General features: G+C 62.6%; 1 protein-coding gene across 2 annotated transcripts; it reads right to left on the minus strand.

Annotated features, from left to right (window-relative positions):
* Nucleotides 1-12,653: 12,653 nt before the first annotated feature.
* TNNT2 (troponin T2, cardiac type) lies at nt 12,654-27,419 on the minus strand. Of its 2 annotated transcripts, XM_032612567.1 has the most exons (15): nt 27,375-27,419; nt 23,865-23,910; nt 23,069-23,079; nt 22,956-22,970; nt 18,908-18,973; nt 18,518-18,550; nt 17,679-17,712; nt 16,511-16,571; nt 16,201-16,317; nt 15,737-15,814; nt 15,173-15,283; nt 14,070-14,179; nt 13,588-13,678; nt 13,171-13,211; nt 12,654-12,886 (listed from the first exon to the last, which is right to left on the minus strand). In XM_032612567.1, the coding sequence occupies exons 2-15, from the start codon at nt 23,900-23,902 to the stop codon at nt 12,841-12,843; spliced, it is 852 nt and encodes a 283-aa protein (XP_032468458.1). In that variant the 5' UTR covers nt 23,903-23,910; nt 27,375-27,419; the 3' UTR covers nt 12,654-12,840. The 2 variants fall into 2 exon arrangements, with proteins under 2 accessions (XP_032468458.1, XP_032468447.1); XM_032612556.1 differs by lacking the exons at nt 17,679-17,712; nt 18,518-18,550; nt 18,908-18,973; ... (2 more) ...; nt 23,865-23,910; nt 27,375-27,419 and adding an exon at nt 16,808-17,368.
* Between the last annotated feature and the right edge of the window lie 243 nt (nt 27,420-27,662).

Here is a 27,662-nt window from a genome sequence, read left to right on the forward strand (position 1 = left end):
CGGTGGCCCTCAGGCCCCGCTTGTGTCTGTCCTGCTCCCCAGGGCAGCCCCTGTCCTGACCGACCTGTGCTTCTTATGAACGGAGTCGGCACGCCCTTCGGCCCTCCCCGCAGCTCATGTTCCTGGGGCTCGTCCGCTGCTGCTCCGGGTCACGGTCACTGCTGTGAAGCAGCCCTTTCGCAACGACCCTACAATGCAAAATACAATGTTCCGTCCCCACCGTCCTCATGTCCAGCGTCTACAAACGTGGAAACCACGTGTGGATTCGTTGTCTCCCTGCCCAGGAGTCCCCACGGGTGATGTGATGACAGGGAAAGTAAAACTGACGGTAAAGAACTCCGATCTGTGTGGTCGTGGTGCATTTAATGTGTACGGGTGCTGACGGGACGTGATGTCGCCGTCCCTGGTCGGGGGGCACAGGCCCTTCTGGCCCCTCAGAGGATTTGCAGATGGGAGCGGGAGGCCTCGGGGGTCCCAGGGCAGAGGGAGCGCAGAGCGGGGGCGCCAGGAGCCGCCGCAAGCCTGGACGGTGCGGAGGCGTCTCCTGAGCCCTAAGCCCGAGTCTCCCAGACCCCAGGTCCAGGTTGCCCACAGCCAGTCCACCCTGAGCTGTGATGCCATTTCTTCCTGGAGTCCAGGCTGCCCTGGAGACCCTGCAGGCCTCACTCATCACCTCTTAGCACGCAGGGCGTTCTGCCACCCAGCGCACCCAGAGAGAGTGAACAGAACTTATTCATCCTAACGACAGCCTTTTTACTTGAGGGACCACAAAATAACCCTGTTACCTTGCAAAGCCTTAGGGTGTTTGTTTGCTTCCCCTGGTGAGGCAGGCAGAGCTCAGGGCACTGACGTCCCCTTCATAGAAGAGGAAACAGGCCCAGGGAGGCTGGCCCAGAGCCACACGGCACGGCTGCGACACAAGCGGGGCGGGACCCGGCATCCTGGGGCCCAACCCACGGGGACATCCCAGTGTCAGAGCTGAGGACCCCGTAAACAGCCGGACACGGGGGCTCCGCTGTGTGTCATTCAAGCTTCAGTGATTCGGGCGCTTGTGAGGCCTGAGGCCTCCTAGGATCTCACGTCTGGTGCCAGGGCTGCTGGGCCAACGTGCTGATGAAGAGAAAGTTCTGATCCATGGAAGAACAGATCCCAGAAATACTGTGAGGGTCACCCCGTCTGGGGCCAGCCGGTTTGCTTGGTTAGAATATGGGGCTAATGAGAGCGAGGCCACAGGGCAAACTATGCCTTAGTGACCCCAGCAAGCGTCCCCCAGCCTAACTGGTCGTCCTCTGGCTCAGCAGAGGACTAGTGTCACCGACCAGCATGTCAGCCCTCTCGGGGACGCACGTCAATGCCGATGAGCTGCCTGACGGTGGGTCAACAGGGACTCCATGTAAGAAAGGACTTCACGCCCAGTTGGAAGAGTCATGACCGGTGAATTAATAAAAAAGCACTTTGGCATTTATCAAGTGGTTCTGAATCTCTGGGCCACAAATGCCACCCCTTCCACACAAGGCCATTAAAATCCCACCCTCTGCACCTCTCTCAGAAAGAAAACTTCACCTGGGTCTCCATGACCAAGGGGACCCCCGCTGAGCCTGGTGTGTCGTTCTGGTCGAGCCTAGTGCCTCGCATCCCTGCATTCTAGGGCCTGAAGTCCTGGAGGACAGCTGGGCCGTGGGGACAGGTAGACGTACAGAGCAATGACCACACATTAATCACCTAAATCTTTATATCGATGCCACAAGGTAGGCATGACCACTCCCCGTTCGCAGATAAAGAAACTACGGTTCAGGGCTTCCCTGGTGGCGCGGTGGTTGAGAATCCGCCTGCCAATGCAGGGGACACGGGTTCGAGCCCTGGTCCGGGAAGATCCCACATGCCGTGGAGCAACTAAGCCCATGCGCCACAACTACTGAGCCTGAGCTCTAGAGCCCGCGAGCCACAACTACTGAAGCCCGCATGCCTAGAGCCCATGCACTGCAACGAAGAGCAGCCCCCGCTCACCGCAACTAGAGAAAGCCCGCGTGCAGCAACGAACACCCAACACAGCCAAAAATAAAATAAATAAATTTATTTTAAAAAAATAAAAACTACGGTTCAGAGAGGCTCACTTGTTCAAGGTCACACAGCTAGTAGGTGACAGACTTGGAATTTGAACGTGGTCTGAGGCCCAGGTTCCCACTCTTTCCCCCTTTAGCTGCATGTAGACAGCAGTTGCCCACAGTCAGGCCAACTCCCACAGTGCCCTCCGGGGACTGTGTGAGCCCGAACCTCCGGCCAGGCAGGAGCGGGGGTACCCAGGGTTGGTGCCCGGACCCCACAGCCTCCCGCCTCAGCATCTGCCTGAGGCAGGAGGCCCGGCCAGTGCAGCTGGCAAGTCAGGCCGTGAGGACTGGCCCTGCCAGCTCCACCTCCGTCCAACCACAGTGTCAGCAGAAGCCCAGGCTGCCACCCGCCCTCCAGGTGGGCAAGACAGGGCTCTTCCCTCTACCCTTTTACAACCAGCAGGGGTGCCAGCTCCAGGCCAGGCTGGTGGATTTGAGAGAACCATCACATTTGGGACTCAAAACAAAGGCTGGTGAGGACAACCTGCCCCATAGACCCTGGGCAAGGCAACGTCGCCTCGACCCCACGGCCGCTGTCCAGAGGGTGGTGGGGAGAAGCTCCCCCAGTGTCAGCTTCCCACCTCCCGAGGGTGCAAGGGTTCCTCGGCACCAGAGCCTCACATGAAAGCCTTCGTAACTGGTGTACGTGCATACGTGTGTGCCTGCGTGTGTTTGCATGTACATGTGTGCATTGTGTGTACATGTGTGCATGTATGTGTGCGTGTGTATAGAAAGGCATCAGATTAGCATTTCCCTAAGTTATTCCCACGGGACGTTCTTAGGTGCTAAGTGACAAAGGAGGTCTAAGTTTTGGAGACTCTAAATGAGGTTAAGCGCTTAGCGTTCATCACTCAGGACCCCCAGAAGCTTTAAGTGCTCACACACGTGGGAGCAGAGAGAGCGAGAAAGAGGGAGGAGGTGACGACGTGAGTCCCCCGCCCCAACCTTGTCTCCCTGCAGGGAGCCAGTCTGGGCCAGTCTGCCGCAGCCCAGGTGAAGGGAGACTCTGGGGCCCCAGGCAGACATCCCCCTGGAGCACGGTAGTGGCAGACCAGCCAGGCATGGCCTGAGGGGGCCTCTGCCTCAGCTGAGGGGGTCCCATGACGGGGACAACCTCCCAGGGGAGTTGGTGTGTCCAGGTTTCAGCCAGCAGGAGAGGCTGGTGGGCGGGCTGCGGTCAAAGGAGGATTCAGGATGGGGCCCGAGCAGACCTGCGTCATTATTTACAGAATTTGAGACGCCCCCTCCTCTGTCCCCAGTCAGCCTGACCTGCTGACCCAGATTCCCAGAATCTCCATCTTGTCGGGGTCGGAACAGCAAGAGTGACCTCACTCAGTAATTCTCGAGCTGTAACGTGCATGTGGCCCCTTGCAATCAGGTTAAAACGCAAGCTCTGAGCTTCTGCGTTGCCGCCAGCCCCCGAGGGGTGCTCCTGCCGCGCGGCTGTGGGCCACACTTAGCAGCGAGGTCCTAGCCGGTCCAGGAAGGCTCCCTGGAAGAGCAGACCTACTGGAGAGGGGAGACCGGAGGGAAAAGATACCAGGAAGCAGAGCTGGGGCTGCAGAATAATAGGGAAGTGGGGAGAGCCTGACAGCGAGAGTTTTGGGGGCCCTGACTTGAAGCAGGCACGGGGTGGGAGGCCCAGAAGGTGGACGCCAAGTCCGAGCAGCCGGCCAAGTCTGCCCCGGACCCCACGGGGAGGGTGACAGAAATTCACTTGCAAGGCCTGGGGACCCCACCCAGGTAAGCCCTAATTCCTTGGAAGAGGGGTGTGCCGTCAGCTCCCCCCGCGGCTGGGGGCTGCAGGGCAGGGCAGGGTGGGCCCATCTTCCCATGACCAGCGGTCCCAGGCTTGACTCAGGAGGGAGAGAGCAGGAAGGAGGGGCGGCCAAGGCCCGCCCTGTGCCCTGGGCTGGGTGAGGGGAACCTAAGCTGCGGGAATCTGAGGGGAGGCAGAGGGGAGCTGGGCACCCCCGGGAAGGAGAAGGACAGGGGACACACACAGTATCTGAGATGCCAGCAAACACTCCCAGGCCTCCCCCGTGTGCCATCTGCTGCTCCAAGCTCTCAGATCTAAATAAGCTCGTTTCATCCTCACAATGACCCAGTGGTCACGTCACCCCGTTTTACAGACGAAGAAACGGAGGCACAGGAAGGGCACTTAGCAAGTCTGTGATACAACTGGGACTAATCCAGGGCGGGTGGCTTCGGAGGCTGTGCACTTAACAACGGGCTCCGGGGCACCCATGGGCTCCCCACTCCCCACCTGCCCCCCCACCCCGGCCCAGCCCTGGCCCAGCAGGTGCAGGATGGGGTCTGATGGCCCGAACAACGGTCCCACTGTCGGCCGGCAAGGCAGCCCAATCTCCTTCCTGGGAAAAACTCCTTTCCTACTGGTCCCCCCAACCATTCACTCAGGACCCTGTAGCCCTGGCCTCTCCATTGCCAGCAGCTGAAAACTCTGTGAATTCCCTTCCAGTGATAAATTCTTCTGAGCGTCAAATATCCAACTGCCCCGGCCCCAGGGCCACGAATCTCTCTGTTCCTTTCCCAGCAGCAAGATTCTCTCTGACCTTTTTAGAGCACTGGGGATGGGCGGCCCGTCCAGTGCCAAACCTCAACTCCCTGGGGATAAATGGTCGTTCATTCATTCATTCACTCAACAAACAGTTACTGCGCACTGTGCGCCAGCCACAGTCTTGATGCCGGGGATTCAGATGGGAATTCGGCAAAAAAGACAAATCCCGGGTCTCTTAGAGCTTACAGCGAATGGAGAGAGACAGAAGAAAAACAAGATAAACAGTGAAAACACACAGTATGCAGACCATGAATAATAAAACAGGAAAGGGGCTGGAAGCGCCACGGGGAGGGGAGGGTACAGCAGGGTCAGCCTTTGTGCCAGGGATGCCCAACTCCAAGAGGCGAGGTTTCCTTATGAAAGTCTCATTTTTATCTCAGTAACGGCCACAACCGAGCCCCAGGGAAGCCCCTTTCCTGCAGGGTGGTGGGTCAAGGTGCCGGACTTGGCCGTTTCAGTTCTTTGAACCTTCACGTCTTAGTTATGAAGACTCCACCCTAACCCACCTCAAACGCCTGCTTCATATTCAACTCACAGCTCCCCGTCGCCAGCACGCATAGACCTGGGGGGACAGGGCCTGTGCTCCACCACCCCCCATGCCTCTTTCCACGTGGATCCCGCTCGTGGGGGTGGGCCAGGGGAAGGAGACAGCAGCTCTTGCCTGGTCCCATGGGTATCAGGCCATTCCCCTCCCTCCACGTAGAGGCTCCATCGGGTCCTCTGCTCCATCATCTGCAGGCTCAGAGGGGCCGGAGGGCACCCGAGAGGTGGGTCGTGGAGGGGACAGTCCAAGCAGCAGACTCACCGGACAGCAGCTCTGGGCCACGCTGTGAGGCGCCCACTTCTCTTCAGGGACACTAAACCACGCCCTGGGACCCCACGCTCCCAGCCCCCCAGCTTTCCACAGTCAAGCCCCCCAAACCGCCTTCTTTTGCCATGGGGGAGGGGTAGCTACTCTGAGCCTTTCTAGAGCTTACGGTGACCCGTCCCCATCCTGTCCCCTGCAGCTGGTCCCACAGTGCCCTACACGCGCCTTGGCCTCCGTGGATGGGAGAAGCCCTGGAAAGGCCAGGCCTCCCCAGCCGTGGTAGCCGAGGCCCTGGCCAGCGGCCCAATCTGTTTCTTCCACCCCGTCTCTTCTGACTCTGGGAGGACCTTGAGCCCCATCACAGCCCCCCGTCCAAGCTCCCCCAAGCCCCACCGGCCACACGCAGTCACCCCTGGGCCCCCTCCTGGGGGCACACACAGGTGGTGTGGTCTGCCCCACGGAGGTCGCGCCCAGGGTAGAGGCCTCGCGGGCCCTGGGTCATGGCAGGAAGCCTGTAGCTAGAGCAGCAGTGGTGGGAGTGCGGGCACTCTTTCTAGTCCTGGGCCACAGGAGCCCTCATGGCAGAACGCAGGGTGGCTGCATCCCAAAGCCCACGGCTGAGCCCAACCGCGTGTGTGTTTCTCCTGTAGCAAGACTGGCCTGGTGAAGGAACCCGCACAGGCTCACCTTCTGGGGCAAATGCCCATCTCGCTGTGGTGCGTCTCTGAGCAGCTCTGGTTCGGAGCAGCTGGGTCTGGGGTCACGTCCCTCGGGCGGCAGATGGCTCTTCACACCAGACCCTCCCGGGTCTGGGGTGATGCTGGAGGGACCAGGTGAGGCGGGCCTGGGGAGTGGATCAGAACCTGTGCAACCCGCAGGGCACTCGCACCACAAGATTCTACACCAACGATCTCAGAACCCCATCGCTTCTCCTCCACCCCCAACCAGGACCTCAGCTGTCCCACCTGCTGCCCCACCGTCGCCACGGTAACAGCCTCCCACCTGGTCTCCCCACGTGCCTTCTGGCAGCGTCACAGCCAAAGTGATCTTTTTTGAAACGTAAACCAAAATGTGTCCTCCTGCCTGAAACCCTCGGTGACTTCCCATCACACCGAGGAAGATCGACCCCCTTCCCCCAGCCCCCAGGACCCTGCCGGCCTCCCTGACTCCTCTCCCACCTCCTCTTGCCTGACTCTTTCAGGCCCCGGATCACACCAACCTCCCTGCCCTGCATTCCCTCTGCCCCCCGACAGCTCTGCTCTCCTCCTCTGTGGACCCCTGCTCACTCTGGGCGCCAACCCAGCCATGGCTCCCACATTCCACATGTGTGTGTCTAAGTGTGTACATACGAGTACCTCTATCTGCATATTAGTATCTATCTATTCATTGGCTTAATGTGTTTACTTTCTCTCTCCCTGGCCTATGAAGACCTGGAGCTCCTGCCCTGTGGCCAGTTATGACCCTGACAACAGTCACTACCTGCGCTGGGCCCTGTGCTCGCTGCGTGTGTGTTGGATTCACGGAAGGATGGATGAGCCTCACGGTAGAAGGACCGGTTATCAGTCAGACCCGGTGCTCAGGCTGATGTCACGTGAGTGAGGCGAACATCTCGACCTTTCAAGATCAAAGTTGTTCTTTTTCTAGTTTCAGTTGTTTGGGGTTGATTCAGTGCTTTGACTATACAAGCTAGGACAGCTATAATGTGACAGTGTTGCCTTATTTGCCCTCCCCGTCAATATTTTTTTTTTTTTTTTTTTTGCGGTACGCGGGCCTCTCACTGTTGAGGCCTCTCCCGTCGCGGAGCACAGGCTCCGGACGCGCAGGCTCAGCGGCCGTGGCTCACGGGCCCAGCCGCTCCGCGGCACGTGGGATCTTCCCGGACCGGGGCACGAACCCGTGTCCCCTGCATCTGCAGGCGGACTCTCAACCACTGCGCCATCAGGGAGGCCCCTCCCCGTCAATATTTGATGTTCAGATGATCAAATCCTGTACCAGACAGGCTGGGTGAGAATGATCTCTTCCTCCATCCATTCACCATCTGGGGCTGGACACTGGGCTCCACAGATGACTGAGCCAGGGCCCCAGGAAGCTCCCAGCGTAGAAGGAGAGAGATGAGAAAACCAACCAGCACAGCTGAGTGGGGTGAGGCCGATGTTAATCTGAGCGAGGACAGCGGCAAGACCTCACGCTCACCAGCCAGACGGCCAGCAGGGTGCCCGGGGAGCCATCAAAAGCCTGCAGTAGACACATGTGAATGTTATTTTACACTCGATCTCCCACCATCGGGACGGCTGCACGCAGACTTTGCACCATATAATCAGAAATTATTCAAACATGTGTTGGCTAAAATACAGAAGCAGTTGCTTAAAAACACGCCTTTCTTGGTTTCTATCAGACACCCAATTTGGTACAAAGCGTACCATGCAAATAATTTAAAAATCGTAATCAAAACAACAAAGGTCCTGCCCTGCATGGCCTTGGATGCGTCACCCAACTTCTTTGAGCCCCAGTTCCTCATGTAGAGGGTGTTATTTACGTGGGCCCTGACTCGGCGTGGGACTGAGATATCGCACGTGAATTACGCATGGCGCCCCAGCGCACAGCAAGGGCGTGTTGATCTGACAGCATTTGTCTGTGTCATCGTGGAGCTGGCTTATAAGTTATGCCCACTACTCACCGCCTGCCCTGGACCCCAGAAGGTAGGAGATGTGGAGCCAGAGGGGCGACTATGTCAAGTCCAGAGGAAAAATAAAAACTGCTTGGCCATTAGCACGGAGCAGAAATGAAGCGACCCCTCCCTTCATTCTCAGCAACCTGCACCCGTGGGCTGCTCCTCTGGGGAACTGGCAGGGGAGGGGTGGGTGGGGGGAGGGGAGGAGTGCGGCAGCTGGCGCTGAACAGGGTCTCCCGACCCTCCCCCGCAAGCCCAGCACGTGATCTCAGCCCGGAGCCTCCAGGGCCTCACACCCGCTCCAGCCGGCCCTCCACTTCCCTGAAGAGCAGCCCTGCCCGCCTCCTGCGGGGTGCCAGTGTCCGGGCCCCACTTTATGCGGAAACTGCTTTGGGACTGGGGCTCCCTAAAGCTGTGCAGTGCAGCTGGTCTGCGGAGTGCCGGGCCACGAGGCGGGGCTGCCCCCTGGGGCCTGGGCGCTTAGCGCCACATGGAAACAGTTTTCTCCTGAGTCTTCCAACGAGAGCCATTTAAATTCCTGTAGCCATTGGGGTGGAGGCTGAGAAGCAGGCATGAGCGGGTGGGTGGAGCTGAGGCTCCAGGGAGGGTGCCGGGGAGGGCGTGGGGCGCCCAGACCCGGCCTCTGAATCACAGGCCCAGAGCGAAGGGCCTTCAGCGTGGGGCTCTCAGGGAGGCATCGCCCGGGAGGCCACAGGAGCTGGTCTTCCCCGCAAGACTACTGGGGAAACCGTGACTTGAGCGAGGCCCCGAGGGATGGATGGGAGAGCGGGAAGGGGGATGGACGGGAGAGCGGGAAGGAGGGCCGTCCAGGGACAGGGAGGAGAGGGCGGTGGTGGGAGAGTGTGGGACGTTTGAGCAAACAGAAGAGCTTGCTCCATCTGGCTGGACTGCGGGGGGCTGCAAGCATCCCCTGGGGTGTCCCTGTCACCCCAGCAATACAGGGCAGCCAGGCCCAGCCCCTCCACCCTGGGGTCCCTCTCTGTGCAGTCAGGGTGACCCAGCAGCAAAGCAGTGACAGGTGCTTCCTGATGCCCCCCAACCACGTGGTCACAAGGATGGGCTGTCGTTGCCCCGAGAAGGGGGAGGTCCCTGACTGAGTCCCTGCCCTTCAGGCTGGCCTTCCCATGCTGAACAGGGCACATCCCCTGTCTGGTCCCCCAGCTCCCAAGGGGGCAGAGAGGCTGCCGGGAGGGGCTGCTGTTTCTGGGCTGGTGGGGAGGGAGCAGAGCCCAGCTCTACCCTCCTGCCCTGCATCGACCCAGGCCACCCCAGAGGGCTCCCAGGGTCCCTGGGGGGCAGGGCGGCTCTGAAGTTGGGGAGGTTTAGGGTGCTCCCAGCAGCAAGGTCCTGGCTCTGGAGCCGTAGATCCGGTTCAAACCCCAGCTTTGCACTTACTAAGCGAACGGCCCTCAGACAGCGCCTAAACCTCTGAACCTGTTTCCCCATCGACAGGGGATGTGGCCTGGGGACCGTGGGTGGTTGGCCAGAGAGGACACATGTAAAGTGGCCAACACAGGCGTGCACGGGGGCAGAGTGAGGAACACGTGAGGGCGTGTTGTGTGTGGGGAAAGGGGTGAGCCTGCCCTCTCCCAAGCATTTCTCCAGTTCACACTGTCTCCACCCAGGTCGGCCTGGTGGGCGGGCTGGACTTCCCGGGGGAAGTGAGCCCAGAGAGGCCAGTGCCACGGCGACTCCGCAGGGACACAGACACCTGGGCCTGTGGGAGAGTCTGGCCAGGAGGAGCGCCACCAGCCCCCCTGGCCCCAGGGCGGGCCCTGCCCCACCCGTTCAAGAAACCAGCCTGCAGTATCAGGGGTGGAGCCCCAGCTGGGAGCCAGTTCTGCCGCTTCCTGTGGGCAGTGGCACAGGCCCAGGCCAGCTCCAGGCGGGGCCGGCCAGCAGCAGGGTGGTGCTGGCCCCCAGCCACCGGGGTCTCTAAAGGAGAAGGCCTGACCTGGAGCCCAGAGAGAAAAGAGGCTTCTGGGGGCTCCGTAGACCCTGCACGAGGAGGGCCAGCCAGGGCCCAGCGCTGCTGATCTGGCTTCCACACACCTTGAGCCCCGGAGGGGGCTGGTGACAGGTTACAGCCAAATTAGCAGAGACGGCAGCCAACATCCATCACACACTTGATGGGCAGTGAGCGCTGGTCACCGCACAGGTGCGGCTCTAGTTTTCAGATGAGGGAACTCAAGCACAGAGAAGGCAAGTAACTTGCCCAAAGCCACAGAGCTGGGAAGTGCAGGGCTGGACTTTGACGTGGTCTGCAGCCGGAAGCGCTGGGTTTTAAGGCAAGCAGGCCCCAGGAGGACCCATTGTTGTCTCTTAGCTTTTCCACCTTGAAAGTGGGCATAATATGAACCAGCTCTGCCTGGGACGTGCACCAGTGTGGAGAGAGAACCTGAGGGACGGGAAGGGTCTCCGTCTCTGACCCAGAGCCTCGGAGCCCGGAGGTCATTTTCCCCGAGCACGTGGGTACACAGGGGACCGACAGATCCCAGAGGCAAGGGGTGTGGCCAAAGCAGGGCAAGGTGGAGCCCGGAAGGATTAGGGCGCCTGGGGTACAGGGGACGCTGGGCACAGCAGGGGTCAGGTGTCTGGTGGGCAGCTGGTCAGGACACCCAGGCCGGCTCCTGGCCATCCCCCACCTTTAGTGTCTGGTTCTGGCCCTGCTGCGTGGACAGCACAAGAGTGATGGAAGGAAGAGCTGAGGGGGAGGCGGGTGTGCCCCCACCCCAGGCACCTCCACATCCTGAGTCCATCGAAGGGTTTCGGTGCACACATCGTGGTCCCCCCGCTTCCCAGGAGAGAATGGGGAGAGCGCACACCCTTGCCTTGGACTTGGAAGGGCCCCCTGCCCTAGGCTCTGGGCCCCGGCCTTCACTCACTCGCTCCTTGGTGAGCCCGCCCGCCCAGACCCTTCGCTTATGGATGGTGCTTATGGAACAGCACACAGGGGCCTGCTGGCCTCCAGCCAGAGGTGGCACTCGGGTCAAGGGTAGGGCTCGTTTCACGACGCCAGGGTGGGGACTAGACCACCTGCCACAGTCAGAGCACGGCCAGCTCTGCATGGGGATGGCGCTGGGGCACCCGAGGGCCTCTCCTGGACACCAGGGGACCTCAGGAGAAGAGAGAAGCGGGACCTGGCCTCGGCGAGGCTGCCCTCCGCGTCCACCTCTGCACGGGGTTTTCAAAGGCAAGACCATGTCCACTGAAGCAGAGACGGGCATGAGGACCCTGTCGGGAGGGGAGGTACAGCGCTTGGCACCGAGACCTCACCATCATTCCGTCCTGCTGCCCCAGGGAGACGCTGGGACACAGGAAGCAGAGCCCGTGGGGACTTGGTGGTGGTTGGAAAATTCTGGTGTCCACTTCTGGGCTCGATGCCCCTCTCTCCGGTGGCAGGAGAGGGGACCATTGCGGAGGAGAGGCTGGGACACTGGTGCAGCTGTCGACTGGGGAGCGTGAGGGGGGCCGTGCCCAGGAGCTCCGGTGGGTCTCCCGGGGGCAGTGGTGAGAGACCCCGTGGGCCCGAGGTCCTGCCACCTGCCTCCCTGCCCTTTCGGGCCGGTGCTGGGGGCCCTCCCGGTCCCACCACAAGCCCTCGGGCTCCGTGACAGAGGGACAGCTGCGTGCAGGGGACCCCAGAGAGCAGGGCGGCCCGCCCCCTCCCGGGCGGCTTCCATGTCATCTGCCGACTGGACCAGGGCCCCGTTCTCTTCAGCTCAGGGACCCTGCGACCCTGGCTCGCAGTTCAAGCCCAAGGGGACCTCCAGATGGTGGGGGGAACCGGGGCACGCAGACAGGCCCAGGCCTCTGAGGCGTGAGAAGCCGCCTGATGAAACTGGCCTCCTTCCTCCACCTGCTTCTCGCACCCTGGCCCAGAGAGGAAGACAGCAGGTGTGCACAGAGAGGAAGACAGCAGGTGTGCACAGAGAGGAGGAAGACAGCAGGTGTGCCCAGAGAGGAGGAAGACAGCAGGTGTGCACAGAGAGGAAGACAGCAGGTGTGCACAGAGAGGAGGAAGACAGCAGGTGTGCCCAGAGAGGAGGAAGACAGCAGGTGTGCACAGAGAGGAAGTCAGCAGGTGTGCCCAGAGAGGAAGACAGCAGGTGTGCACAGAGAGGAAGTCAGCAGGTGTGCCCAGAGAGGAAGACAGCAGGTGTGCACAGAGAGGAGGACAGCAGGTGTGCCCAGAGGCCTCATTGTTCCCGGGAGTGACTCACTCGTGAAGCCTGGGGGCCGTGAGGTGCCGCCAGGGGCTCCCATCACAGCCTCTCTGCCCTGCGGCCCAGGCTGGGGAAAGCGTGGGCATTCCCGGGCCGCGCCCTCTCCCCACCGGGAGGGGCCGAAAGCCCTGGTCCAGGGGCCTGTGTCCCTGAGGGCTGCTGTCCGCCCCGAGTCCCTGCGAGGCCAGGGTGCGCCTCAGTTTCCCTCCCTCTAAAGAGAAGTGACAGGATGCCGTGGGTGCGTGGTGACCTTTATTACTGGCTAGCGTGGGCGTGGGGGCGTGGTCAGGCACGAGTGCGGCTTCTGGCTGGGCCAGCTCCTGGTCTGCGGCGGGAGCGGGCCTCCGGTGCTGGAGGACCCCGGGAGCCGGGGTGTGCAGGGCGGGGACACCGCGAGGAGCAGATCCCGGGAGAAGGCGACTGCAGCTCTACTTCCAGCGCCCGGTGACTTTGGCCTTCCCGCGGGTCTTGGAGCTGCAGGAGAAGCAGGGCCCAGTCAGACAGGACGCGGGGCAGCCCTCCATGGTGGGTAGGTGGGGGGCGTGGGGGGCTGCTGAGGGCTGAGAGGGGCAGGGGGCCACCTGGAGCTGCCTCCAGAGGCTCAACAGGGCAGCAGCCTCGGGGGGGTGGGGGGTGGTGGGGGGGTGGGGGGGGTTGGGGAGCTCTTGGACCCTACAGGAGAGGAGGAAGGGGCGGGAGGCCTGGGAAACAGGAAGGATGGGGAAGGGGGCAGGGGGGGATGGAGCTGGGGTGCTCACACTTTCTGGTTGTCATTGATCCTGTTGCGGAGAACGTTGATCTGTAAGAAAAGGAGGCAAGAGAGAGTGACCCCGCGGCACCCACTGGGCTCAGGGCCCGGCTGGCCTGGGGATGGGGTGGGCAGGACCGGGACCCCACACTAGGGCCCCGGGCCATCACGGTGAGAAGTAAGCAGCTGCGTCCCCGGTGAGGTCCCCACCACCACCTCCGCCGGGAGGCCTGGCCCGGTGCATCCTGGTCCCCCCCGTCGTGCGTGCTCAGTGGGCTGAGCTGCTGCCTCGAGGCCAGAAGTGGGGAGACCCCAGGGCTGGAACGCCAGGAAGTGTCTGCTCAGCCACAGCGAACCCTCAGACTCCAGAAGCACCAGCCAGCCCAGCGGCCACACGAGCGAGGCACACGGTCACACGACGGCTCACCTCGTATTTCTGCTGCTTGAACTTCTCCTGCAGGTCGAACTTCTCCGCTTCCAGGTCGTAGATGGTCTGCCGCAGCTCCTTGGCCTTCTCCCTGCACAGGCCGTGGGCGGGGGCAGTAAGGAGGGGCCTCACCTGCCTCCCTGCTGCTCCGGACCGCTCCCCTTCCCGGCCTCCCCGCCCTCCAGGCCTGCCAAAGCCCCCCACCCCGGCTGACTGCAGTGTCCGGGACTGAGGACGGGGCACCGGCGCCGCCAGGGCACAGCCCCGAAGCGTGGAGGGGTGGGGGTCGCACCAACATCGTGCGCAGGTGGGGAAGGGGAGCGGGGCTCTGCCGCCCCGGCCAGCCCGTCGCGGTCCCGCCCAAGCCGCCGACGGAATAACTGGGGCGGCAGCGCCCCCTGGCGGCTCAGGCGAGCCGGTGCCCCTGCCCTCGGCCCGACGCCCCTCCCTCGCGGGTACAGCCCCAGCGTGCGGGCAGCCACCTCAGCTGGTCTTCGTTCAGGTGATCGATGGCCAGCACTTTCCTCCTCTCGGCCAGAATCTTCTTCTTCTTCTCCCGCTCCGTCTGCCTCTTCCCAGTTTTACGCTCCGTCTGGAGGGGGTGAGAAGCAGGGGAATGGGTTAGTGAACACCCCCTCCTATCCCCACACCCCCAACCCCAGCGGGGACAGAGGCTCGGCCTTGCAACCCCCAAGCCAGCAACTGCCTGGGCTCCCCAGGAAACAGACAGGTGGGGGCTCCCCGGACCCCTACCTCCCCACATCTCCCCCCAGCCCAATGCCTTCCCCTCCTGGGGCTCCCCAGACTACAAGGAGGAGGAGGGTTTGAGGACTGGCACCCACCTGGGCCTGCAGAGCCAGGACAGCAAGAGGAAGACCCAGAGAGAAAGATGCAACAGTGACAGAGACAGGGAGAGAGGAGGGCACAGGGACACAGGCAGAGACACAGGAAGGAGAGGGTTCAGCCGTGCTGCGGGCCACCTTAGTTACTGGACGTGCGTCCGGGGTGGGGTGGGGATGTTTGACAGCAGGGCCCCGCTCGTAGGGTCGCCGTGGGGCGCAGGGGCCAGGAGGCTGGCCCAGTTCTGAGCTGGGGACTTGGACATCTAAGAAAATGTTCTGATGTGTCCCCTGCACAGAGAAGTTCAACTTCCCATCTCTCCGCCCCTGGGAATGGGGTATCTGGTGGGGGTGAGCTCCCAGCAGCAAACCAGCCTGCATCCGGGCAGCCCTTAGCCGCACTCCAGGGTAGCTCGTCTGACCCTCTCAGAGCAGGCAGGGTGGACATTAACCCCATTTTACAGATGAGTGGACTGAGAAGGCCACACACGGTGGATGTGAGACGGGGCACAGGGCCTGCCGGCTCCACCAGCCGGCGTGGGGCTAGGGCTGGGAGGGGCAGTGGCGCTCTGGGCTCTGCTCACAGCGCTCGTCCCAGCAGCCCCTCCCGGGGAAAGCCAGCTGCTGCGAGGGCCAGCTTCGGGTCTGGCATGAGAACTCAGTCTCGCAACAGCGGCTGGACATGTCTTCCCGGGATCCCGCGCACAGTCACTCCTCACGACACAGGACGCCCGGAGGCCCCCCACCTTCTGGATGTAGCCTCCAAAATGCATCATGTTAGACAGAGCCTTCTTCTTCCGGGCCTCATCCTCAGCCTTCCTCCGGCTCTCCTCCTCCTCTCGGCGGGCCCTCTCCTCCTGGTTTCCGGCAGGGAGGGAGTGGATTAGGGGTGGGGGCCGGACACCCTGATTCTGGGCTGGCGCTGGCGGTCCTTGTGGCCAAGCACACTGTCCTGGGGATTGAGGGCACTCGGGCATGGGGCCTGGTGCTGGAGTTTGTTGGCCGGGGACACGGGACTGAGAGAGCGGGGTCCCAGCTCCTGACAGTGAGGGTCCCCGCACCCAGGCCAGGGACAGGAAGCCCCAGGGGTGAGCTGCATCCCTGGGGCGGGGCGCCGGCAGCAGCAGCACAGGACGGGGGCCGCGGCACCTCAGCTCCCAGGGGGCGCGCTGCGCAGGGAGGAGGGGGGTGCCTTAACCGCTCAGGGCCTTTCTGTCTAGTCGCGCACGCAACGCCCAGCGCCGCGTGGGTGCTCGCCCCGGGCCGAGTCCCAGTCTGCGCGCGCGGAGGGCCAGGGCGGGGTCGCTCACGGCCAGGCGGCTCTGCCGCTCTCTGTCTCGCTGCGCCCGGATCCGCTGCTGCTCCGCCCGTTCTGCCCGCCGTTCCTCCTGCGGAGGGAGCGCCCGCTGTGGGACTGACGTCAACGCCTGCAAAGTGTCGGTGGGCTTCTCCGTGTCCCCTGAGTGTCCCCCCCCGCCCCGGCCGCTGCCCTGTGTTGGAGGCAGAGGCCACGTCCTGCCGTCGGCCAAGCAGCACGGGAGGTAGAGGGGAGAAAGGAAGGCGAACAGCCTCTTGTCCCCCGGAAAATGTTTTGGGATCCCGGAGGTCACCGCATCTTCCCTCCGTGAGTGGCGGGGCGGGGGGGGGGGGGGCGGGGGGAGCGGGGGGAGGGGGCAGAGATGATGACTCGGCTCCAGCCCTCGGCGGGAGGGTGCTGGGGCCCCAGGGGCTCTTGCTGGACCACCCCCGGCCCCGGGAGGCGCCCGACACCCACGATCCTGTCTTTGAGGGAGACCAGCTCCTGTTCCTCTTTCTTGCGGTTCTCGAAATGCGCCTCAATCAGCGTCTGCAGCTCGTTCAGGTCCTTCTCCATGCGCTTCCGGTGGATGTCCTGCGGGGGGGCGGGGCTCAGAGGCTGCCCACCGCCCCCATGCCAGGGGGGAGGGGCCTGGGTCCAGGAGAGCAGCTGGAGCCGGACCCAGGACACTGTCGGGCACTGTGTGCCCCCCGCCCGTGACCTCCCCTCCGCCAGGAGGTCCTGAGCTCTCTCCCAGGGGGCCTGCCCTCCCCAAGCCCCCACTCACGTCAAAGTCCACTCTCTCTCCGTCGGGGATCTTGGGCGGCACCAGGTTGGGCATGAACGGCCTGGTGGGCAGAAGGAGGCGTGAGCACCAAGCCCTCCCTGGACCAAGGGGCTGCGGTGCTTGGGCGGCCAAGGTCCTCTCACCCCTGCAGAAACGCGGCCGCCGCTGCGCAGCCACCAGCACGGTGACTCCAGCATGGCGTGCACACAGGAGCCCCCGGGCCGCTCAGCACCAGGGTCCCACGGCACCTGCACGTGCCCTCCCGTTTACCCACAGAGTAGGAACCACTCATCTCACTCAAGGAAGCCGAGACTCCGAGACATAGCGCCTGGCTCAAAACCACCAGCCAGGAAGTAGAGAAGATGCACAGGTGACAGACAGCTTGGCTGACCCACGGGACCTCCCCAGGAGCCCAGGAGGCCACGCTGGTCCCCACCCCCTCCCACACTCGCGTGGGACTCCAGGCCCCGGGCGCTGGGCCTGGGTTTCCCGTCTGCCTCATCTGTGTGGGGCTGAACCGAGACGCTGCAGCGCTCACAGCAGCGGGGGAACCGGGAAGGGGCTGGATTTCCGGGCCGGGCTAGTTTCAGACCATCCACTCGAGCCGGAAGGCACCGCAGGGAGACGCCTGCGTGTGCTGAGGTCCCGTCAGCTGGCGGCCTTGGCGTTCCCAAAACCCCCATCCCACCCAGCACCCAGAGCTCCCAGGCAGTGTCACGTGTGTGGCAACAAGTTGCCCTGTGTGGCCCTCGGTGACGCTCTGAACCACACGCCGGGGCTGACACACACTCACTGCTTGGCTTCCCCGAATTGTCCTCCCTCTTCCCCCCGGCCCCACCTCAGCCACTGAGGATGGAGTCCTAGCTCTCCTGTAGGGTCGGACAAGGTGTCCACCCAGGGCCACAGCTAGTTCGTCATTTTCCTCTAGATGGACACGGTGCTGACGGGGGCAGGGCGCGGAACTGGTGATGGAGTGTGGGAGGATTTCAGCCCCCATCCCCCGCCGACCCCACACACCCTGGCAGCAGACGGCAGAGACTCTTGTGCAGTGCACACCCTGTAAAACCATACGTGGTGGTCTGTGCTGGCTGTGCCACCATGCACTGCGGTCCTGTCCCCCAGCTGTCCTCCCTCATGAGCCCTCTGCTCCCAGGGCCTCACCACGCACCTGGGCTTGGGCTTGGACTCCTCCACTGGGCCATCTGGAGAGAAGGGAAGCACACGGCCACGGGGTCAGGAGGCCTGGATCTGGTCCCACGCTGCCCCTGATGAGCCGGGCACCTGTGGGCCTCCGTTTCCCCATCCACCTGTGAGTCCCTCCCGGCCCCGGGTTGCAGGAACACCCAAAGAAATAAGCTGCAGGGTTGCAAACCCCACACTCCCTCTCGGGGCTGCTCCCCGGGGGAGCCTCGGGAGACGCACGTACGCACAGCCCTCTCGTTCAGCAGTGCTGGCCTCACGGTGAGGAGGGGTACAGGGCACAGTCCCTGGGGGTCCTGGCCCCAGAGTCCCCTCCAGAGCCTCTGTCTCCTCGGTTGCCCCCAGACCTCCTGGCGGCCCGGGACCAGGAAGCTGATGGGGCGTGACCCTGAGACCCACTGGCTGCGCCCCTCCAGAGGCGTGACTGGGGCCACCTGCGCCCCTGGGGAAGGCCGCCGGCCAACAATGACCGCAGCAGTGACCCACCCCACGACCATCCATGCCTGGGATCTCCTCCCCCAGACTCCCCACCCTCGAGTGGTTCAGCTGGGCTCCAGGCGCCTCGTGTGTGGACGTGGCTGTGACCACTGCCCTGCCCTGCCTGGGCCCTTGGACATCACCCCTCTCCCCTGGGCACCACCGGGGCAGCTTCTCTGCAAGGAGGAGCCCGACCTCCAAACACGCATGGTCACTGAGTTGTGTCCTGCCTTCCCCAGCCCCTCCCCCGCCTCCCTGGGGTCTCCCCCAAACTGCTGGAGGGGCTCCCCGGCCCCCCAGCGCCTCCTCCCAACGCCCAGCGGGCCTCACCTCCAGCCTCTTTATCTCCGTCTTCTCCACCTTCTAAAGAGAACGTGAGAAATCAGTAAAGGTCCTGGTTGCGAGCTCAAACCCCTGCCAAGAGCCTCCCCGCAACAGGTCCTCAGCCAAGTGTGCCCTGTGGGGGTCTGGGGTCCGGAGCCCGGAGCTGTCTGTCTGCACCTGCCCTGGGCCCAAGACCACCGGGCACCAGAGGGGCACGTGGCCAGCGTTTACTGACAGGGCGACCGAGGGCTGAGCCCCGACAGGACGAGTGGCCGCCCAGGCTGCAAAGCTCGGTCCAGGCGGTTTTCTTGCTGCTGTAGGAGTGGCTCTGGGGCTCTCGCCACCCCGGGCTCCAGGACAGAGCCCCTTGCACCCTCAGCCCGGGTGGAGCCTCACCTTCGGCGTTAGTCTCCTCCGCGTCAGTCCCGCCTCCAGCCTCTTCTTCCACTTCCTCCTCCTGTTCTGGAGAAGTGAACCAGACACAGTGGGCACACTCGTGCCGGCCGGCAGAGCCCGGGGCGGAGGTGTGGGGAGGGGGCCAGCGACATCCAGGTTCCACATGAATTTGGGGGTGACTGATGTGACAAGACGGGGGCTACTCTGTTCTTGGTTTAAACCAGAAGTCCACAAACTGTGGCCCCATCTGGCCCCCAGACTGTTTCTAAATAAAGTTTTATTGGAGCACGGCCCAAGCTGCTTTCACGCAACAACAGAGTTGAGTGGCTTCCACAGAGACCAGGTGGCCACAAAGCCTAAAACATTTACTATCAGCTCCTTCTCAGGGGCCTGGAGACCGGCTCTGCACCTGGAGGCCTCTGGGAAGGCCAGGCGGGTGCTGGGCGGCACCAGGGAATGGGTGGGGGCTGTCTGCCGGGCTCTTTCTGTCGACTCAGCCCCCCTTCCCCACCCCATCCCCCGATGTGGCACCACAGGGGTCAGGGGAGCGCCCGTCCCGGGCTCAGGCCCTGGAGACCCTTCATCTGTATTTGAAAGAGACCAAAGCAGGACTGCGTGTGGGTGAAGGAGCTGCCCTGCATGTGGATGTATGTACGGTCCAAAGAGTCAGGGGGATTTCTGTTTTCATCCACTTGCTTGGCAGGGTGTAGACCCCGCCCCAGTCAGGCACTCCGAGTGGGTAGACACATTCGACAGCATGGCGCCAGGCACAGGGATCCGCCGGCAGCGGGTGCTCATGAAGACCCTGACTGAGGCTCTGCATGTGGTGGACTCCTGGCAGGGGGGCTGGAAAGCCTAGAGGTGGGGGGGGGGGTGAGGCCAGCACGGAAATGTCCACACCCCCTGCCTCCACCCCCTGCCTCCACTCCCTGCCTCCACTCCCAGCCTCCACACTCTCCTCCACCCCCTGCCTCCACCCCCGGCCTCCACACTCACCTCCACCCCCTGCCTCCACCCCCTGCCTACACTCCCTGCCTCCACTCCCAGCCTCCACACTCTCCTCCACCCCCTGCCTCCACCCCTGGCCTCCACCCCCTGCCTCCACCCCCTGCCTCCACACTCACCTCCACCCCCTCCCTCCACCCCCGGCCTCCACCCCCTGCCTCCACACTCACCTCCACCCCCGGCCTCCACCCCCTGCCTCCACCCCTGGCCTCCACACCCGCCTCCACCCCCAGCCTCCACTCCCTGCCTCTACCCTCTGCCTCCAACCCCTGCCTCCACCCCCTGCCTCCACCCCCGGCCTCCACCCCCGGCCTCCACACCCCCTGCTTCCACTCTTGTTCTAGGTCTGAGTCCTCTCTGAGGCCTGAAGAGTCCTCTTCTTTGATCCCTGCAGGACCCTTACCTCAAAGAAGATCCTTCCAGAAGGGGTAAGAGGGGAGGGCTGGCTAGCAAGGACATGGCCAGGTGTGGGGTCCAACTTCAGGCCATCTTGTTAACACCTCTCCCACCCCGTCTGAGGTTTCAGTTCCCACCTCGCCCAGTGGGCACCCAACACCCGCAAGGGGAACGCCCCAGGTGCCCCCACATCCTCAGACGTCACTACCAGAAAGTTCCCGCTAAAATTCAGTCCGAGTCTGTGCCCGCCCACCGCACCCCGTCCACCTGCAGCCATGCACACTTGCAAGCTGACATCCCGTCCTTTCTGCTCGGGCTATTTCCAGTCCCCCAGCTGCTCTCCCCAGGATTCTGTCCCCAGGCCCCTCCCACCCCAGCCACCCTGCCCAGGGGCTGTCCCCTAAGAGGGAGGAGCCAGCACAGAACAGTGTGTGCGCAGCGAGGCGGACATCGGTCCCCTCTGGATCCTGGACTTGGAGCGGGTGGGGGACTGGCCAGCCTGGGTCCCTCTCGGAAAGCACGGAAAGGCGCGTGGTCCCGGCCCTCCACCAAGGTCCCCACCCCGGTGCAGGGCCCTCCTCATGGGGGCAACTTGGGATGACAGGGTGGGAGCACAGGGACAGGCAAAGCTGCACCGCTGTCCCGTCCTCTCTCCAGGCTTCCTCTTCTGAGGTCGGGGAGCGGCAGCCGCGAGGGGAGAGGCGAGACAGGTTAGCCTGGGAGCAGGACGGGGCAGCAGTGGACGGTGTATGGTGGCACGGGTGTGGGCTGTGGAGCCCAGGCCCTGACCCACCAACTCCTAGACCCGCTCCGGTGGCTTCCCTGAGCCTCAGGGGTCGGCAAAGGGGAAATAAGTGCACTCCCTTCTCCGTGATGCTTGGCTGTGCCCAGGCCGTCGGAGGCACTCAGGGTATCTGGCCACCTCCTGCTTCCAGACCCCAGGGCCCCCATCTCCCTCCCACGGGGACAGAGGCCCCAGAGTGGGAACAACGCACCCTTGTCAGACCCCTCCACACCTCGACCCCTGAAGGAGCCTCTCAGGGACCCGCGAGACATCTCCAGTTTCCAGGAGAGGCGGACACAGGGCAGACTTGGAAGGAAGCTGCCCCATGCAAGGAAGCATGGCCCAACACTCCCTCTCTAGGAAGGCCGACTGCCTGTAGAGCTATTATCTCCTGAAGAAAGCAGAGGTCCTGGGATTATCCATCCTGTAGGCTTAGTGACACCCTTCCAGACCTCGCTCTCTTGGTCGCTGGCAGCCGGGGACTTAGCTACCAGGGAGCCAGGTGTGGTCCATTCACTGCAAGCAAGGCGGACGCTCCAGGGACTCAGACCCCCATCGCAGTGGAGAATTATTTTGTTAATTCACAGTCAAGTCCTGCTGTGGGTAGCAGGCAGATTGGTACCAAATCCAGAGTCTATGGCTCAAACCTCACCCCCCAAAACCTGTTGCCAGGAGCTGGCAAATCCCCCAAAGCAAAGGAAAACCCACCGTATGGAGAGTCCCTGCAGGAAACACAACTGAAGGTGGAGCTAGATTTTTGACTCAAAAAATATTCAAATAGCCTCTGATGTGAGTGGTGTTCCTTGAGAACTGACTCCCAAGGGCCCCCCGCCCCGGTTCTCCTGTGAGTGTCTCTGTGTCTCCTCTTTGTCAGGTACCCCTGGAACAGCCTCAAATGCAAGATGCCCCCACTTTCCCCAGAAGACTCGGGAACTTGGGTCAGCTCCCAAGGCCCCCGGTTCCCTCCCAGAGACCCTCCCCCTAGTGTCCATGCACGATGCGCTGACATGATGATTTTGAGGATCTGCTGAGCCTCTAAGGGGCAGGATCCACCCTTCCCCGGGGGCAGAAGCCTGAGGGGCCCGAGGGCCATGCTGGGCCAACTGGGGGCACCGTAGGGACAGAGAGAGGCCTCGTGACCACCGGCATGTGTCAAGTGCTCAGGAAGAAGGGAAGGTTAGGTGCTCGCAGGGAGAAGGGACACCACGCTGAGGAGACCATGATAATGAAAATGATCAACAAGTAGGAAAAGGGCAAAGATCCGAGGGTCAGAGTGGACCCTCGCCAGTTGACAAGGTCTTCACATCCACGTGATGTGTCTCAGATACCTGAACACCTTCATAATCTCATTTGAAAAAGCATTAAACTGAACGCTTTTAGGTGTGGTCATGCTATTATGGCTATGTTTTTTAAGAGATTCATACTGAGCTACGTAAGCGTGGGGTGATGTTACGATGTCTGGGGAGGATTCGTCTGTTCTAAAATACCGGGCAGAGACAGAGTAAGTGAGAGAAGATGGGCTGTAAGTTGATGGTTGTTGACTGAGTGATGGGTGCGTGGGGGGTGCATTATTCTATTTTTGCCACTTTTATGTGCATTTAAAACTTTACGTGGTAAAAAAACATTAGAGAAAAAAAGCAAAAATAATTAATTGGAAAAAAAGCAGTGATTCCGTGTGAATCACCTGGTGGGCGATAGAGACAGGTTTAAACCTTTTGCCCCAAGACCTGAGCACAAGGGTTCGGGCTGATCCCAGCTAGGAGCTGGGATTGGTGGAGGGTCTTTGCTCAGCTAACAGTGAGAGGCGGGGACCATGCGCTCCCTCCACGCCACCCCTCCTCGCCCGCCATCCATCCCCCATACCTTCCATGGTTCCTTCTGCTCCGGGGATGAGACGCGGCCACAAGAGAGGAGAGAAGAGACCATCAGTTTCAAAGCAGGCTGTCCTGCCCAGTGAGCGTGGGGCATGCGCTTACCTTCCTGCTCCCTGCGGTGCGAGGGGAGATGCCGTCAGGAGCACAGGGCACGCTGCACACACGTGTACACACCCCCCACACCCACACACCACACCCTGGCCTTTTCCTGAAGATGACCCCAGTTTTTGCCCTCCGCACTGGGTGTTGGCGTCCGCCCGCTCTGCCCACCCGCACAGCCTGGTCTGGCCCAGCCTCCGGTCCCGCCGCCTCTGACCACCACCAGGAAACGTGGCTCAGCTGCTGGTCCCCTGCGCTCTGCCCACCCCCTCCACCCGGGGTCCAAGTCCACGCAGGAGGCGCAGCCCCCCCAGGCCCTCCACGCTCCGCGCCCAGGAGGGAGGTCCGCGGGCTCCAAGCCGTGCCGGCGTTCGTGTCCCTCTGTGCACCCACTCCCCGCAAGGAGGTGACTGATTGGCCGCCAGTGTGTGCCCCCCCCCCCCCCCGGCGCTCGGGACAGCGCGGGGACAGGGCAGCGCAGGAACAGCGGCTGCCCGGGGCAGTGATTACAAGGGCTCTGAGGTGGATTCCTGGGGCACGGTCGCTCTGTGGCCTCGGGGTCCTCACGGAACCTCTCTGGTCCGTTCTCGGGAGGCCCAGCTCCCAGCAGGAGCCCACTGCCCCGGGAATGGGCTCTTTACTGCCAACCCCGCGGGCCAGCCCAGAGGCACAGGGCTCGAAACAAAGGGGTGCAGCTCTCCCGGGGCCCCCAGAGGGGCGCGGCCCCGGCCCACAACCGGGCATCTCCCAGGCCAGGTGCACGGAGGGGACGGCCCCCCAGCATGACCCCAGTACTCACCCCTCGGACTTGTCCACCGCCTCCTCCGCGTCCGACATGGTCTCCGCTTCCCTCCGGAGAGAAGAACAGTCAGCACGGGCGGGGAGCCGGCCTCCCGGCTCTGCGAGGAACGCTGGGCCCGCAGTCCACCCGAGACGCTGACCACCCGCCCCTTATCCGCCCGTGACGGCAGCAGAGCCCGCTGCCTCCTCTGTCGGGGAGCACAGCAACCCCTGCACCACGTGGTGACTGTCTGAACCCCAGCTCTAAGCCTCACCAGCCTTGCCAGCCTTGCCCAGCAACCGGGGAGAAGCTCTGCCCTATCCACGCAGTCTCCCCTGGGAGTGGCCCAGCGTGGTATGGACGGTAACTAGGCAACAGAAAGGAGCAAACGGGGGGTGCAGCCGACACCCCGGACGAACCTCCAGGGAATTACTCTCCCTGGGGGGAGGAAAAGCCGAGGCATGTGGTTCCATCTAGAGAAGGAACATTCTCGAAACGGCAAAGTTGTAGAAATGGAGAACAGATTGGTGGTCGTTGCGGGGGCTGGGAGGGAGGTGGGCGTGGAAGGAAAAGGCACACGAGGGACGTCTGTGGCTCTAGAACTGCTCGGTATCTCTGGTGGTGGGTCCTCGGGCCTGCACAGGCTAAAACGGAAGGGAATTTCACACTCGCACTCACACACACAAAGTCGAAGGAGAGCGGGGAATCCGAGTAAGATCACGGATGGTGCTTCCACGTCCCGCTGTGATTTGGTCCTGGCTGTGCAAGTGTTACCGCGGGGGACACTGGGAAGTGGGTGTGGGTCTACATCATTTCTCACGGCAGCGTGTTTATCTACACCGGCTCAAGAAAAAGTCCAGCTCAATGGAGTTTCTCTGGGGAAGCTCTCGTTTTGAGATTCTCCCCCCACTGCACTAGCAACAGAAAATCAAGAGACTCTCCTGTCAGCTGAGCATTGGGGCAAGTCTTCCCAAAGCGCAGACAGAGTGGCCGCATCCTGGCTGCCCGGCCCAGAGGTCTGTGAGGACCACGCTGACACCGAGGAAAGCGTTTTACCGTCCCTTCCCCACAACGACGGGGAGAAGCCCAGGGAGCGGTGGAGACTGCCCGCACGGACTGGGAGGCTGACCTGGCTTTGAACGCTGGCTCCACCTCACATTTGCCTGTGACCTTGGAAAGGTCATTGACCTCCCTACACCTCAGTCCCCTTTTCCCCGAAGGGGTGATGCCAGGCTGCTCCTGACCCTGCCCCACTGGCCCCCGGCGCAGCAGCCACCAGCTTCCCACTCAGCCTGCGGTGACAGTGGCACGGAGAGCGGTGCTCACACCCACACCACCTGTCCCTGCACACCCCACTGTCCCGGCCGAGACCCGCCCCAGGCACCCATCTGCGGGCACGCAGTGAGCCACGACTCTGGCGGGTGGCGTGATGTCCACTGCAAGGCAGCCCCTCTGAGGCCGAGAAGTTCTGAAGGAGCCTCTGCCCCGAGGGCCCTCTGGCGGAAGACCGCCGCAGCCTCGGACCGGCTGCTCTTTTGAACCTGGCTCAGTTCGTCCAGTCCTGCTGGGTCAGGGCGAGCGCTGCAGCGAGCCAGCCCCCCTCGCCAGCTCCCCTCGCTGGAGTCGGTGGGGCAGTGAGGGTGGGGCCAGGCACAGGGAGTTCTGCACAGAAGCTGGCTCCCCCGGGGTGAGGGTGGCAGTGGGTGAGAAGAAGAGATGTCAGATGTGTAGGGTATCCTGAGAAGACATACCCCAGAGGGTCTTCAAATGGGGCCTTGCGGGGAGAGTGGCAGGGGAAGAGCCCCCAGCCCAGAGGGGGTGGGGGTCTGGCAGATGAAGCACTGCCTGGAGCCCCAGGGAAGTAGCCAGAATCAGTGGCCCGAGAACTGGGGAGCCCCTCCCTGAACCCCGGGTGGAATCTGTCACCTTGGCGCAGGGAGGTTTCCCAGGGAAGGTGCGTGGCCAGACTGGGGCTTGGGGTCTCTCTCTCCTCTCCTGCCCAACCGCGCCCACCGGCTCAGAGCCATCAGGCATGGCCCCGGAGACCGTCCCCTGCTCCTATGAGCGCTATCCAGCTCCTAAAAATAGCCTGCCGGCCATGGGGGGTGGGAGGGGGGCTTTCAGCAGAGGACACAGCCAAGACAATTGTTCAGGGGACTGGTGACAGGAAGGCGATGGGCCCGGGCGGGGCTCCAGCTTGGAGGCAGTCGAGAACCCGGCAGGTGAGTTACCAGGATGCCCACGCCCGGGCCCCCACCTGCCACCGCAGACTGATTTCTAGCCGGTCTCCCTCACAGCCAAGAGAGTGGGGGCACATTTCTTGGGGAGTAAAGCAAAAATGATAGAAGGCAGAGAGAATGCTGGCCAGGCGGTCAAAAGAGCTGGGTTTAAAACCCAGTTTTTGCTGTGTGACCTTAGTTAAGTCACTTAACCTCTCTGGACCTCAGTTAACCTGTCTATAAAACAGAGGGATGGGGGTCCCATCCCTCAGCCCTTGTCCCCAGCATTCAACTGGAACCTTCCTAAGCCTGCAGCTGTTAGCCCACCAGCAGAGCTAGGCCAGGGGCAGTGGGCAACTTGATCCTCTCAGATTCCTCTTCTGCCAGGAGAGAACGAGGCCTTGCCCTATAAGACCCAAGACCCGGGTCAGAGGAGGAATTCAGGAGGTCAGGTGCTTCCCAGCTGCACTAGGACAGGAATGGGCTTTGAAATTCCCCACGCTCCAGGCAGCCCCTTTCCCAGTCTGTCTTCAGCCTGCCCAGGAGAAGAGGGAATGGCTCTCCCTCCGGAGGAGCTTAGAGCAAGCGCTCTCCCCGGGGTGTATGGAGGTGGATGGGGCAAGGGTCACACTCGCAGGGACCCTGTGGTGGGGGGCAGCTGGACTCAGGGTTAACCCTCTAACCCAGTGAGCTGGGTTCACCCCCCCATGAAGGGGTCTCCCAAGGGGGTCTCTCCCCATTGCTCAGCCCGTGCCCTGCCTGGGGAGGGGTGCAGTCCTGGGTCTGGGAGGGTGGATGAACCCCGTGTCTGCCTGGAGGGGCCTCCAGGGGCCCCCGCTGCCTCAGGACAGTGTCTGAATTCCGGGAAAAGAGAATTCGGCCACAAGGACCGTTCTGACTGATGAGAACAAGGCCTCGCTCTGCTCTCTGGGGATCGAGAGGGACCCCTTCCCTGGGAAGCCTCAGGGGCCCTCTGCCTGGAGGGGGAGTCCCCATGGGTTGGAGCACCATGTATTCAGAGGCCTGGCAATTATCTATCCCTCCTACCAATGAGGAAGCTGAGGCCCGGGGAAGGAAAGCCGCTCATCCAAGACTTTCCAGCAAAACCACCCTTCGTTGACAGATCCCAGACTCAAACCCAAGCCTCCAACCTCTCCCTGAGGGCCCTTTAAACTAGTCTCAGAGTCCTGTCCCTGCAACACCTCCTCGGAAGCACCCAGGGGAACGGGGCCTCCCCCAGCCCCGACACCCTCTCAGAGAGGACTCAGGGACTCTCCCGTCCGCTCTCCAGAGTCTGCCTGAGCCTTACCCAGAGCAGGAGCTGCCGAAGACGGGTCCTGCGGTGTCCGCGGCCTCGCAGGGTCTGGACGAGGGCAGGGGATGGAGAGGGCTTTAAGCAGACACGCGGTCGGCCGGGAGCCAAGCCCCGCGGTGGAGGAATGTGCGCGGGAGACACCCTGGGGGGGGCGGCGGGGGCAGGGGGAGCGGGGCGCTGGCTGTTACTTTGGCAGGTGCCGGGGACAGGGCTGAGGGAACAGGCACCCCAGGCCATATAAGCCCATGTGGTCGTCCAGCTGCTCAGATAAGCTATTTAAAA

This window comes from Phocoena sinus, chromosome 1 (assembly GCF_008692025.1).
Source record: "Phocoena sinus isolate mPhoSin1 chromosome 1, mPhoSin1.pri, whole genome shotgun sequence".
Taxonomy (NCBI): domain Eukaryota; kingdom Metazoa; phylum Chordata; class Mammalia; order Artiodactyla; family Phocoenidae; genus Phocoena; species Phocoena sinus.

Excerpts from the sequence above, each read along its gene's own strand:
- TNNT2 (XM_032612556.1), bottom strand. The coding sequence starts at position 17,193 with ATGGGGGTTTTGGGAACGCCAAGGCCGCCAGCTGACGGGACCTCAGCA. Across the intron at positions 15,815-16,200 it reads TCTCCCTCAAAGACAGGATC|GAGGAACGGCGGGCAGAACG; the intron begins GTGGGTGTCGGG and ends CTCCCTCCGCAG. Across the intron at positions 13,212-13,587 it reads TCAAGCAGCAGAAATACGAG|ATCAACGTTCTCCGCAACAG; the intron begins GTGAGCCGTCGT and ends CTTTTCTTACAG.